The 12528-nt window shown below is 49.1% G+C and overlaps 3 protein-coding genes across 3 annotated transcripts; all 3 read left to right on the plus strand.

Annotated features, from left to right (window-relative positions):
* Positions 1-2469: 2469 nt before the first annotated feature.
* LOC120703903 (aspartyl protease family protein At5g10770-like) lies at positions 2470-5956 on the plus strand. The gene is made up of 3 exons (XM_039988104.1): positions 2470-2771; positions 3694-4331; positions 5062-5956. The coding sequence occupies exons 1-3, from the start codon at positions 2498-2500 to the stop codon at positions 5770-5772; spliced, it is 1623 nt and encodes a 540-aa protein (XP_039844038.1). The 5' UTR covers positions 2470-2497; the 3' UTR covers positions 5773-5956.
* Positions 5957-6097: 141 nt separating this feature from the next.
* On the plus strand, positions 6098-7749 carry LOC120703905. Its single transcript, XM_039988107.1, has 7 exons — positions 6098-6263; positions 6372-6518; positions 6618-6788; positions 6878-6938; positions 7056-7141; positions 7249-7338; positions 7456-7749. Exons 1-7 carry the CDS (start codon positions 6132-6134, stop codon positions 7516-7518), a joined length of 750 nt encoding a protein of 249 aa, XP_039844041.1. The 5' UTR covers positions 6098-6131; the 3' UTR covers positions 7519-7749.
* Positions 7750-10395: 2646 nt separating this feature from the next.
* Positions 10396-11934, plus strand: LOC120702192. The gene has a single exon (XM_039985932.1). The coding sequence runs from the start codon at positions 10396-10398 to the stop codon at positions 11932-11934; it is 1539 nt and encodes a 512-aa protein (XP_039841866.1).
* Positions 11935-12528: the final 594 nt, after the last annotated feature.

Here is a 12528-nt window from a genome sequence, read left to right on the forward strand (position 1 = left end):
GAAATATAGTGCCAATAGATAGGTTACATTTTTAGAAATTCTTTGTATAATTCTAGGTGGGTGATGTGTTCGTATTTTATAATTTAAAATTAATTATTTATAAATTTTTTACTATAAATTTGAATAATTGTAATTTATAAGATTAAGAAAAAGCACCTTTGAAACCACCCAAAATAAATATAATTCTAGGACTGAGCATGCAAGCCAATGCTATGTGTAAAATTACCAAAATACCCCTTGTCTTTTGTGATGAGTGGATGATGTGTTAGTTGTCTTTTGCAAGAATATTCCGAAATTATTTTGTCTTTTGTGGTAGGTGGGCCAAAGTTAACATTCTTTGTGGGACAAATTTTGAACTCTATAATTGCATTTATTTTGGGACGGAGGAAGTACCCGGTTTCTATAGTTGGATTGCCTTTATTATCCGATTTTGTAATTGAAGATTAAAAACATATTTACAATAGTTGAGGGTGTAAACTGGACTTTTCCAATTTTAATTTGCTATTCTCGAGACCTCGTGCGTGAGCGTGTTTTTAAACAAACCGAGAGAAGAAAAAAAACATGGCAGCGTACCCGGCTAACATCCGGGTAAGCGGCTTGTTTGATTTGCAGATCGACTCCCTCCAAGTTCAGTCGATCCGAGCCGAGGGATGAGGTCGTTCGATAGTTTTCAACAGGTCGAATGATTCGTCAAGGGATTTGTGCACAAGAATTAGCTACGACGAGTACACGCCTGAATGACCTTCCACTTATATTGAGTCACGGAACATCACAATATGGCGGACCGGGGTGTTGGTACACCGTACACGCCTAGCACTTGCTTCCGCGCGCGCCTCCACTCCTCGTCCATTTTTTTGTGGATTATATTAGACGGAGGTCGCACCCAACCTAAGTACCCACAGAAATGAAAGGTTAATTCGTACAACTATGCCGCAAACAGAATTTAGGGCCAGACAAATACGGTTTGTAGGGCCAGTTTTACGTAATTGATGTTAGGAATGGTCCATTTTCAGGGCTGGTTCCTTTACCCGACTTGAAATAAGTGCATTTCCATGACGGTTCAAGACAGTCTGAGTGGGAGTTTTATGGGCATAGTTACCTAGACAAAAAAACTAGGTAACTGTGTCAGATGAGTTTCACAGTGATAAAATTCTCCTCACATCCCATAAAACTCCATCATTCTCTCTCATTGACATGTTAGCAAAATTGATGATATTTAATATCATAAAACCCCCACTGAGTCTGGCCTGAGCCGGAGGGTTATCTGGTTATTTCGAGGGCTAGCCCCAAGGTTACTTTCCGGCCTTGAAAAAAGAACAGACATCCTAAACTTTGTTTAAAATATTGTTTCAGGACAAGCGAATTAGTTTAAAACAATATTTTAATTAGCAGGTTGGTGCTATAGTGGCACTATAGCAGTTTCGCGGAGCTGCCGCTATGACCACTGCAGTACAAAATAGCACGCCATAGTAGGCTACAGTTCTAATAGCGGTTTGAGGACTTACTGCTAAATCCTACAGCCTGCTACGTAAAACATCATTTTTAAAATTAACTAGTTTTCTTGTCTTTAACATTTATATTGTTAAGAATGGAGGGAGTGCATCTTTAAACTTGAAATATCTATTTGTTGGAACATCGGGAAACATTTCAGTTCCCACTGAAATTTCAAAAAGAAAAGGAGAAAAAAAAAGAAATTTCTGCTTCCATACAGGTTCTAAAAATGCATGGGCAGAGATGTACCTCATCAGGTTCTTGCACTGGAACGATTGGCGCGGATGATGATGCTGTCTATCCAGACGACGATGTGGCGGTCCTCGCTTGAAAGGGACGGCCACGGACAGTGAAGTTTATGCGGTAATCTACACGCTTAACCAACTCGTAGTGTCTGCACTCAGAAGTGGTGACGGGCAAGCGTCAGGGCCGCCTATCATCAGTGGGTTAAACCACTTACGAAAACAAATAGCGACGGCGACTGCAGCAAATTAGAATCGTCAAGTGGACACGCGAGACAGACGAGACGGCGCCTGATCCGCGGCGAGCGTCCAAGCAACGACATCCTTTGGCTGACAGCATCGGCGCCATCGAAGGGACGCCCATCCGTACAAGTTTCTGCCCTGAACAAAACTGTTGTTCCAAAACTGCCCTGAACTGCCGTTCCTCTGTCAATGACACGGTTGATCTTTCAGAATGAAGGGACGCCATGCTTGATCTTTCAGAAAACAGCCCTGAACAAACCTGCTGTCAGAACGCGAGGTCTGATAGATTAATGTGGTTGTTGTTGTTGTTGAGGCGTCGTCTGTCAGATTGAACTCGCAACCTGCAAAGGCGCAAACCCTATCGATTTGCCCTGCAGACGCCGGCAGCCGTGACTGAAGGACAATGCAGCTAGCGAGAGCTCTTCAGATTAATGGATCAATCAGCTACTGTGCACGGACCATATATATGACCATATCTTATAGCCAATAAAGAAGAAAAAATTCCCCAGGCCTATATATAGATGGGCGGTAACGAGACAAGAGGCGCATGTGCTCCCTCCACTGCTCGCCCAGCCGGCCGGCCGCCCCACTCCGCACAGCCACTTGACGGCGTCCCCATGGCTGCCTCTTGGCGCCACGGCCATGGAAGCTTCTGCCTCCTCCTCCTGCTGCTGGTTGCTGTCGATGCCGCCGCCGCCGCTGTTGGTGCTGGTGCGGCAGGGAGCTTCTCCCATGTCCAGCTGAGCGCGGAGTCCCTGCTCCGTGCCGCGGGCTCGTCTTGCCCCGCACCACAAGGTTAACTTAATTTGCTCATCATCACAACTGTTAGTTACTACTGGTTCGTTCTCTGTCGGTGATTGGTGTGTTTAACTGTTCATTCTTCTGTCTTGGATTCGTGCATGGTTTTGGAACCTTCATATTTTGGATAACCCGGTTTCTGCTAGCTACACTTTATAGATTTACCATGCATGGGTAGGAAACTCGTAACTTGTGGATTCAGTGATTGCTCATGTACAAAGAATGAGGTTAAACACAGCAACAAAAGAGGGGATGAACTATGTGAAACTTGTGCTTAAGTTAATCGCCAGCAGCTTCGCCCTGCTTGGCCACATGAAGAACCCGGGGCCATGCACGCCCGTACCTTAACCTTTGAGCTCTCCCATAAAATTAAAGCATGGGAGCCCTGCATGGGAGTACAAGTAAAAAAGTAACTGAGTGAACAGTAGTGGAAGTAGGGAAAACATTTGCGAACATAGAAACACCGTGAAAAGTTATATACGTGAAAAGTTCACTGACAGTAACTTTCGGAGTACCTAGTTTTGACCATCCTACTAGCTAGGTGATGTAACAGGGAGTCGTCTACTGCGAGACTCGTAAGGTTCACAGATGTTGTGCAAGCTGAAACAGGGGTGTGCCCGGACAAACAATGATAATAGTAACCCGTTACTAGATACAAGAACATCGTTCATATCTGAAAAATTGAAAATGATGTGTGTGTGTGTGTTTTTCTTTACCATTTTTTTTTGTCTGTTGAAACTGATATCCACAAATTTTCGACGGGATAAATTGCCAAGTTTCCTAAGCTGTCCATTCAAGATTTTTTTCCCTCAGAACAAGGACGGTCTGCAAAAGTTTCTGTAGTTGCAATAACTGAATGTTCTGAACTTGATTCTGAATTCCCAAATCGAACTGAACGTCTGTCTGTCTTTAAATTCAGAGGAACAGCATGGCGCCGCCACGGGCACGCGGATGCCTGTCGTGCACCAGCACGGCCCGTGCTCGCCGCTGGCCGGCAAGCGCGAGAAGGCGCCGTCCCATGCGGAGATCCTCGCCGCGGACCAGCGCCGCGTCGAGTACATCCACCGCCGCGTGTCCGAGACCACCGGCCGGGCGAGGCCGCCGAAGCGCGGCGCGGCACCGGCGGTCTACCTCCAGCCCGGCGCGCCGTCGACGGCGGCAACTCCGGCGTCGGCCTCGCCGTCCTACGCGAAGTCGGCGGCGAACCTCCCGGCGTCGTCCGGGCGCGCGCTGGGCACGGGCAACTACGTGGTGACCATCGGGCTCGGAACGCCGTCGGAGCGGTTCACGGTGGTGTTCGACACCGGCAGCGACACGACGTGGGTGCAGTGCCAGCCGTGCGTGGCCTACTGCTACCGGCAGAAGGAGCCGCTCTTCAGGCCGGCCAAGTCCTCCACCTACGCCAACATCTCGTGCTCCTCGTCCTACTGCGACGACCTCGACGTCAGCGGCTGCGACGGCGGCCACTGCCTCTACGGCGTCGAGTACGGCGACGGCTCCCAGACCATCGGCTTCTATGCCCAGGACACCCTCAAGCTCGCCTACGACGTCATCAAGGTTCTCTCTCTCTCTCTCTCCAGGCCCGTATCTGCGCACGTGCAGGCCGTGCGACCGCACAGGGCCCCCGAATTCGAAGGACCCCAAAATATTAGGTATATATTAGATATAGTCATGTAAACACTTTAATTTAGTTGATTGTTTGACCCAATTTGTGGCAAAACATGGCCCAAATTGCTCCTAAAAGATAAATCATCGTAGGCGTATCACTTGCCACTTTTTTTTACATGGGTGTTGTTCGGGGTCACGTGTGTGATCTCAAGTGTACATGTCACAGCACCCCAACCTTTTCAAGATTCCGTGTTTTGGACATAAAATCGGCCTAATAAACCATACCCCTCAATGCTTTGTTGCTAGAACAAACTTTTTTTTCGGAAAAAAATTTTTGTTGCCCAAACAATAACAATTGTTCCAGCAACAAAAAAAATTTCCGGAACAAAAAATAGTTATTGGGCCTTATGTGATGATTTAACTATCAGTCACACGTGTGACTTCTAACATTTGTGTTTTCACATAGCACATCGCGTTCGTGTGACTTCTAACATTTATGCTTTCACACATCATATCGCGCTAGCCGACTGGTATCGCTTGGTATTCATGATCCTTCACTAGGCCACCAGGCCCCAGTCCATTGTTTCGCACAGGGCCCCCGAATTTGCCGGTACGGCCCTGCTCTCTCTCTCTCTCTCTAGCAGCTGCAGCCACCTTGACACGAGCGTGCGCCGTTCAGGAGTTCCGGTTCGGGTGCGGCGAGAATAACCGCGGGCTGTTCGGGCGGTCGGCGGGGCTGATGGGTCTCGGCCGCGGCAAGACGTCCCTGACGGTGCAGGCGTACGGCAAGTACGGCGGCGTGTTCGCGTACTGCCTCCCGGCGACGCCGTCGGGGACGACGGGGTTCCTGGACCTGGGCCCGGGCGCGCCGGCGGCGAACGCGCGGCTGACGCCGATGCTGACCGACAACGGGCCGACGTTCTACTACGTGGCGCTGACGGGCATCAAGGTGGGCGGGCACCTGCTTCCCATCCCGGAGTCCGTCTTCTCCGGCGCCGGCGCGCTCGTGGACTCCGGCACGGTGATCACGCGCCTGCCGCCCTCGGCGTACGAGCCGCTGCGGTCGGCGTTCGCCGGGGCCATGGACGCGCTGGGGTACAGGAAGGCCCCCGCGCTCTCGATCCTGGACACCTGCTACGACCTGACGGGGCAGCAGGGGCCGAGCGTCGCGCTGCCGGCGGTGTCGCTGGTGTTCAGGGGCGGCGCGTGCCTGGACGTGGACGCGTCGGGGATCCTCTACGTCGCCGACGCGTCGCAGGCGTGCCTGGCGTTCGCCGCCAACGACGCCGACGACGACGTCGCCATCGTCGGGAACACGCAGCAGAAGACGTACGGCGTGCTCTACGACCTCGCCAGGAAGGTCGTCGGCTTCGCCCCCGGAGCTTGCTAATCCGCCGGCTCGCCGGCACGGTGGAGCTGCACGCGCGTGATTCCTGAATAACCAACCAATTAATCGCCTGAATCCGCTAAACGGTCGGTGATCAGCGTTGAAGATCGAAGATTACCATGTCTACGTATATGACTGTCAGAGTCTGAATTGCGCATGGTTTCATTCGTATCCAATTTTTTCAGACAAAAAAAAACAGAAGTGTCAGGCCCAGTATCCGGGCTGGGCCGAAACTGGGTATCGGGCCCAGAATTTTCAAAACAAAAAATGTATCAGACCCAGCCAGGCCCTCCATATAGGACGCGTCGCATGCCGATCCATTCTTCTCTGCAGTGCAGCGGATAACGTGCTCTGCTCCGGCCATGGCTTCCTCGTCCTCCGCTCTCCGCGGCGCGAACCTCCAGAGCCCCCTCCTCGCGCCACGCCTCGCCGTCCGCCGCGCGCCCACGGCGAGGCGCCGCGCGGCCCCGGCCAAGATCTCCTGCATCGGATGGGTACGTGCTCCCCACTTCTTTGCCCCGCCCCCTCCCGCGGCACCTGTACGTCCCTCGTTTCTTAACACTTGACTGGTGGTGGGTCGCTGGCTCGGGCGGCGGCGGCAGGACCCGGAGGGTATCCTGGGCGCGCCGCAGGGCGGGCACATCGCGCGCCTCGAGTTCCGCCGCCGCCTCGAGAGGGACTCCGAGGCGCGCGAGGCGTTCGAGCGCCAGGTGCGCGAGGAGAAGGAGCGCCGCCGCAGCGAGCGCGAGGTGAGCCGAGCAGCCGTTGTGCTTCAGGGATTTCCCTCGAGCAGGTTTCCGCAGTCTTTGAATGCGCGCGTGGTTTATTTCCGCCTGCTGCTAGGATAGGCGCGGGTGATCCCGGACACGGACGCCGGCCTGGTGGAGTTCTTCCTCGACACGGAGGCGCGCGAGATCGAGATCGAGGTAGGCCGGCTCCGGCCGAGGCTGAACGAGGCCTTCTTCAACCATATCTCGAGGGAGATAGCACAGATCAAATTCGCGGTCACCAGAACGGCGGTACGGTGTCCTCAACCTGCGAAATTGACTAGCATTTGGTGAAACGAAAATGCATCTCTACTGACAGCAGTTTGTGTACGGTGCCACAGGAGATGGAAGACAGATTGATTGAGTTGGAAGCAATGCAGAAGGTTCTTCTCGAGGGAGTCGGTCAGTTAATAAATGACTAATCCTGCAATGATACTCACACTGTTAGCTGCAACCAGCCAACAAACCAAACCAAATGTACATTAAAAAAACTGTGTTTAACTGTAACAACTCTTGCAGAGGCATACGACAAGTTGCAGAATGATCTTGTGACAGCGAAGGAGCGGCTAATGAAGATTCTGCAATCCAGTGACAGAAAAGCGACTGTAAGATCCATGAATAGCTAAAGGAATCTTTTAATCTTTTTTCGTTGGTCACTTCTTTCACGCACCTATTAATTTTTTACTGTTGTTAATTGACTGATCTTATACAGTTGCTTGAAATGGTTGAGCGGAATGAGCTGAACATTTCCATACTAACACTTCTGGATGAGAATATAGCAAGTGCAAAGACAAGTAATCAGGTGGTGCATTGTCTGATTTTTATGAAGTTTACGGTGTAGATAGCAGCGCTGCAGATGTTTGATGATCTAGTCTTGCAGGTCTCCTAACTTTTGTATTCTCATTTGTCTACTTTGCAGGATGATGCTGTTGCTTTCATGGAAGGCGTGAGATCATCGATCGTGAAATATATAACAGTATAAATCTTATGTTTATATGTCAACAGTTCATTACTTCCAGCATTTACTGATCTTTGCGGTAATTTACAAGGACGTCTGGTGGATGTGGAAGCTTGAGTTATTGTTGGTTGTACTTAATTGATCTTTCATATTTGCCCAGATCATCAGTATCATTAGCGTTACTGGTAAAGAGAAATTGCGAGACCTTATACCTGTACTACCAAGAAATAATGCAAAGTTTGAACTCTCTCTCTCTCTCTCTCTTTTTGTTAAGTTTATTTATGATGGATCATATAATTTGTTGAAATTTTGTATTTATGTTTCTGTCGCGCCCCAACTAGGGCCTAGACGGGACAGCCGCCACACGCTTATAAGAGTAACTTATAACCGTGCAAGGCAAGTTTGAAACACGAGCGAGAAGTGGATCAAAAAACATTCTTCTTTATTGAATCATGTTTCGAGTATATCTTACATTATTAAAAGATATTTTACATGATGAGAAACAAAGATTTAAAACTCCAGCTGTAGTTACGCCTAATCGCTTCCCTTCCCTCTTAGCTCAGTCCATGGTCATAAGCTGCAAAAAGGTAATTAAAGCAAGGGTGAGCATGATATATCATAGCCAGCAAACTGATATATGATATTAACAAAATTGATGTAACGAACGGAAGTCGAAATATTAAATACTTGTAATGCATACAGCATTCTAAAAACAAACAATAGTTGAGTTGATGTCAGATATGACCGCAAGCTTCCCAACCCGGGAGTCACAGCCTCACAGGTGGTGAAATAATTTCACACTTTAACACTACGTCCACCGTCGTAAGAATTTTGGATTGAACTTGCAGATTCATATGCATAGGAATTTGAAGATCAGACAAATAGTTAAACGAATGAAAAAAGTCAATGGTGTCATATATATTTTGGAAAGTATTTGTTCCGGATGTTATTTACGACAATATATAAATCACCTCAAACATCTTGGGATACCCGTGAAACGACGGTTAATTCTCATTGTTGCAAAGCCGTGAGAGACAACGTCGAATACGAGCTTTTCTTTCGCTAGTGTTGATGCGTGGTGCCACGCCTAGCACGTATGTACTTACTACCCAAGACGGCAATTTTGTCTTGGAGTTTTCTGAAAATTCCATTTAAACAGAGCCACTGCCGTCTGGATATATTTTTTTTGAAAGGTCGGGGGGGGGGGGGGGGGGGTTGAGGGTCCACACCTGTTACCGGTGAAGCCGGGAATGGAGAGTGCCAGGCGCCATTTACAAGTTTAGGGCAAAAGCCCTAGAGATACAAAAGAGTAAAATGCACCGCCGACCCCTGAACTTGGCCAAGTGTGTCATTCCAGTCCCCAAACTCCTAAAATACACATCTGGATCCCTAAATTTGTTAATTGGTTTACGTGAGGTCCAAATCACTGTTCTGTTTGTTAACCGTCAGCGTGTCAAGCTAACTTGGATGTTGACATGGACCTGACATGTGGGGCCCACAGGTCAGATCCACCTCCCTCCTTCCTCTGCCTTCCTCCCGGCCGCTCCCTTCGCCTGCCGCTCCACTCTGCTCTGCCGACCTCCTCCTCCTTCTTCCTCGCCGGCCGCGGCAGCACCCCTCCTCCTCTTTCCTTGCTGGCGCGGCCCCGCTCCTCCTCTTCCTGCCGGCCGCGGCTGCACCCCTCCTCCTCCTCGCCAGCCACAGCAGCACCCCTCCTCCTCCTTCCTCGTGCGGCGTGGCCCTGTTCCTCCTCTTCCTCGTCGGCTGTCGCTGCACCCCCTCCTCCTTCGCCACAGCCGCGGTAGCACCCCTCCCCCTTCCTCGCCAGCCGCCGCTCCTCCTCTTCCTCGCCGGCCATGGTGACACTTGCTCCTCCTCATTCCTCGCCGGCGCGCCCTCCGGGGCCACACCGCTCTGCTTCGCCCCTCGGCGCCCCCCGCGCCACTCTGCCGCGTCACTCTACTCTGCCCCTCGACACCCCGAGGAAGGCCAGGAAGGGAGCGAAGGGAGCGGCCGGGAAGGGAGAGGAAGGCAGAGGAAGGAGGGAGGTGGATCTGACATGTGAGCCCCACATGTCAGTCCATGTCAACGTCCAGTCAGCTTGACACGCTAACGTTTAACAAGCGGCATAGTGATTTGAACCTCACGTGAACCAGTTAACAAGTTTAGGGGCTCAGATATGCATTTTGAGAGTTTGGAGACCGGAATGACACCCCGTGTCAAATTCAGGGGCCGCCGGTGCATTTTACTCGATACAAAACAAGGAGGTGAGAAGTGAAGAACACAAACACCAACAGCTCATACAAGAGCATACACCAACATGATACAAACACACACGCACATAGCTACAAGGCCAAACATTTTGTCCTCCAAAACGGGGGCAAAGTGGCTTATCACTGAACAAAGCCACCTCGAACAGCTATACTCCATTGATCTCCATTCCATAGATTTTTCTTCCTTGGCTTCCATGGTGTGGCTTGTGGTAGTCTTTGTTGTTTTCATCGGTAGCGCTTGGTGTTCTCAGCCTGCTGACTCGTTCTAACCGAATAATGAAAGACACTGGCCGTCAAAAGCAGAAATTTTACAGCATCCTGCCAAATATATATGTTCCCGTTCATCATTCATGGAGAAGTCCGTCAGTATGGTGTCGTATCCTAATGGATTTTTTCCTCAAGATGGTCTTTAGTGCACTCCAGCCTATGAAGGCCTAGAGCATTCTCAGAATGTATGGAAAGGAGATCTGTAATTTAATAATTTTTATCAAGACTTGTTTGGAAGAGGACGACTGGTCTTAATTAGCTAGGGGCCTAGGGCAATGTATATATATACACATATACATGCTAATAATATCGCTTCACTTTATCAAACTTGGCCTCAGCAAATAAAGTGAACTAAATGAAGATGGAGATGATTATTCCAGTAGTCGTTAATGATCTCGTGAGCCGTCTAGTCTCCAAACTAGTCCACACATACCAAGAGCGGGAGAATGTTGGGCAGAAGCTCAGGAAGCTACACCTGATGCTGCTCAAGATCCATGCTTCCGTCGACGAGGCGGAGCAACGGTTCATCACGAACCAGCCGATCCTGCTGCAGCTCAAGGTGTTCAGAGAAGCCATGTGCCAAGGCTACTACTTGCTCGACGCGTTCGAGAGCAGAGCTGCGGAGGCAGAGGGCGATCGGGATGAGGTGAGGAATCTCTACTCCATTTCCTCGTTCAACCCTCGCAAACGCATACGGAGGATGTCCAGCGTTTTAAGGAGCGTGCTCCTAGGAGACAAGGACATGAGCAAGCTGCAGGAGATGATCTGCTTGTTGGAAGACGTCGATGCAAATGTGCTAGCGTTCAACACGCTTGTGAGCGGCTATCCTCTTCGGCCTCGTCGGCGGCCTTATGACACCTATCTGGACATCAGCAATTGTCTCTTTGGTCGCCATGCCGAGAAGGAACACATTATCAGTTTTCTGCTTGAGCAAGACGATGATGACAGTACTGATGCTCAAGCCTTGAGTGTTCTACCCATCATAGGCCACCATAGGTCCGGCAAGAAAACCCTCATGGAGAATGTTTGCAAAGACGAGAGGGTGCGCGGCCACTTCTCCTGGATTTCCCTCCTGGATGGAGATGATTTGGAGGGTGAGATGCTTGAAGCAGCGATTGTGTCCAGGGGGGAAGAAGGGATGCTGATCTCAAACCATGATTTGCAGCTAAAGAGATGCTTATTTATCATCGAGTTCGCCTTAAGCGTGGACCAGGAATCATGGGGCGTGTTCTATCGTCGAGCCAGCAACCTCATGAAGGGATCGGGCAGCAAGATTGTGATAATTAGTTCCCTGAGAGAGGCTGAAAAATTGGGCACAGCGAATCCCATGATTCTCAGGAACCTAGAACCTGAGCAGTTCTGGTATTTCTTCAAAGCTGTTGCCTTTGGCAGCACAGACCCAAAGGAACACCCAAGGCTACTCTCTATAGGAATGCAGATAAATGCTGCCATCGATGGAGGTTTCGCTCGCGCCCAATGGTACGGAGGTGTTCTAAGGGAAAACCTTGACGTTCACACTTGGTCTCTTCTCTTGAGCTTCGCGAAAAAGGCGCAAAAGGGAGATGCACACTATGGACCCCGTTACAAGGCCGTTTCTCTCTACACGGTTGGTGGTACTGAAGCGAGTCATTCGTGCGTCTTCAGAAGAAGTCGTATGGATGTTGTCAATGGGAAGCTGCCTGAACTGACAGTCCATGATGTTATGAGCCTTGGGCGCCGTCCAAAGGTAGCGCCCACTGGTAAGAAATTTGATGCACTTGTGTGGAGATCTGTCCTCCCACCGTACCGTGTTTATGTGAAAACTTATGCAATGCTAGATGAATCAGTTGAAAGAAAGGTACCATTTGCGTCCAATGAAACATTGGATGATATGGACGACAAACTACTGAGAGTGTATTAAGCGTACGTTCAAAAAGACTATAAGAGTTTATAGCACTGCTGCTGTCTTGTACGAGTTTGTAAGATTTCTCTTTTGATGGCCTGATGAGAATTCATTTTTGTACAAGTCCATTTTAAACCATTGTTTAATTACTTAGGTTAGAAAAAGATCTATTATCTTAATACAACAGTGTTAAAAGAATTTGCACCGTTGAATTTTATGAAGATCTAACGATCCAAAATAGCCCAAAGAGTCCTTGCCGAATACAATTACTAAGTAGCTGAATTTGGAATTAAAAATTAAATTAAACAAAAACTAGCAATCCTATTCAGATTCTACATAAGGAGACAGAAGTGTTCGGGCGTCCAAATTCACTTTACCATACCAAACTAAATCCCGTCTCTTTAGCACATAAAAATAGAAAGGCATGCATATACCCAATTGAGATATTGTAGAATAACCTCAATTTTGGTCACGTAGTACGTAAATGCAACTACGTGATGTGCACAGATTCCCTAGAGCTAGACATGCACGAGGCAAAAAAAATACATAAGTCAAAAAATGAATGAATGAATTTGCAAGAGCACTGGAAGATGCTTTTATTTTTTAAGAATT

The sequence above is a fragment of the Panicum virgatum genome, chromosome 4K, assembly GCF_016808335.1.
Source record: "Panicum virgatum strain AP13 chromosome 4K, P.virgatum_v5, whole genome shotgun sequence".
In the NCBI taxonomy this organism is placed as follows: Eukaryota; Viridiplantae; Streptophyta; class Magnoliopsida; order Poales; family Poaceae; genus Panicum; species Panicum virgatum.

Coding starts and splice junctions, on each gene's coding strand:
- LOC120703903 (XM_039988104.1), top strand. CDS start 2,498: ATGGGCGGTAACGAGACAAGAGGCGCATGTGCTCCCTCCACTGCTCGC. Junction 2,772..3,693: donor GTCTTGCCCCGCACCACAAG/GTTAACTTAATT, acceptor CTTTAAATTCAG/AGGAACAGCATGGCGCCGCC. Junction 4,332..5,061: donor TCGCCTACGACGTCATCAAG/GTTCTCTCTCTC, acceptor TGCGCCGTTCAG/GAGTTCCGGTTCGGGTGCGG.
- LOC120703905 (XM_039988107.1), top strand. CDS start 6,132: ATGGCTTCCTCGTCCTCCGCTCTCCGCGGCGCGAACCTCCAGAGCCCC. Junction 6,519..6,617: donor GCCGCCGCAGCGAGCGCGAG/GTGAGCCGAGCA, acceptor CTGCTAGGATAG/GCGCGGGTGATCCCGGACAC. Junction 6,939..7,055: donor GGTTCTTCTCGAGGGAGTCG/GTCAGTTAATAA, acceptor CAACTCTTGCAG/AGGCATACGACAAGTTGCAG.
- LOC120702192 (XM_039985932.1), top strand. CDS start 10,396: ATGGAGATGATTATTCCAGTAGTCGTTAATGATCTCGTGAGCCGTCTA.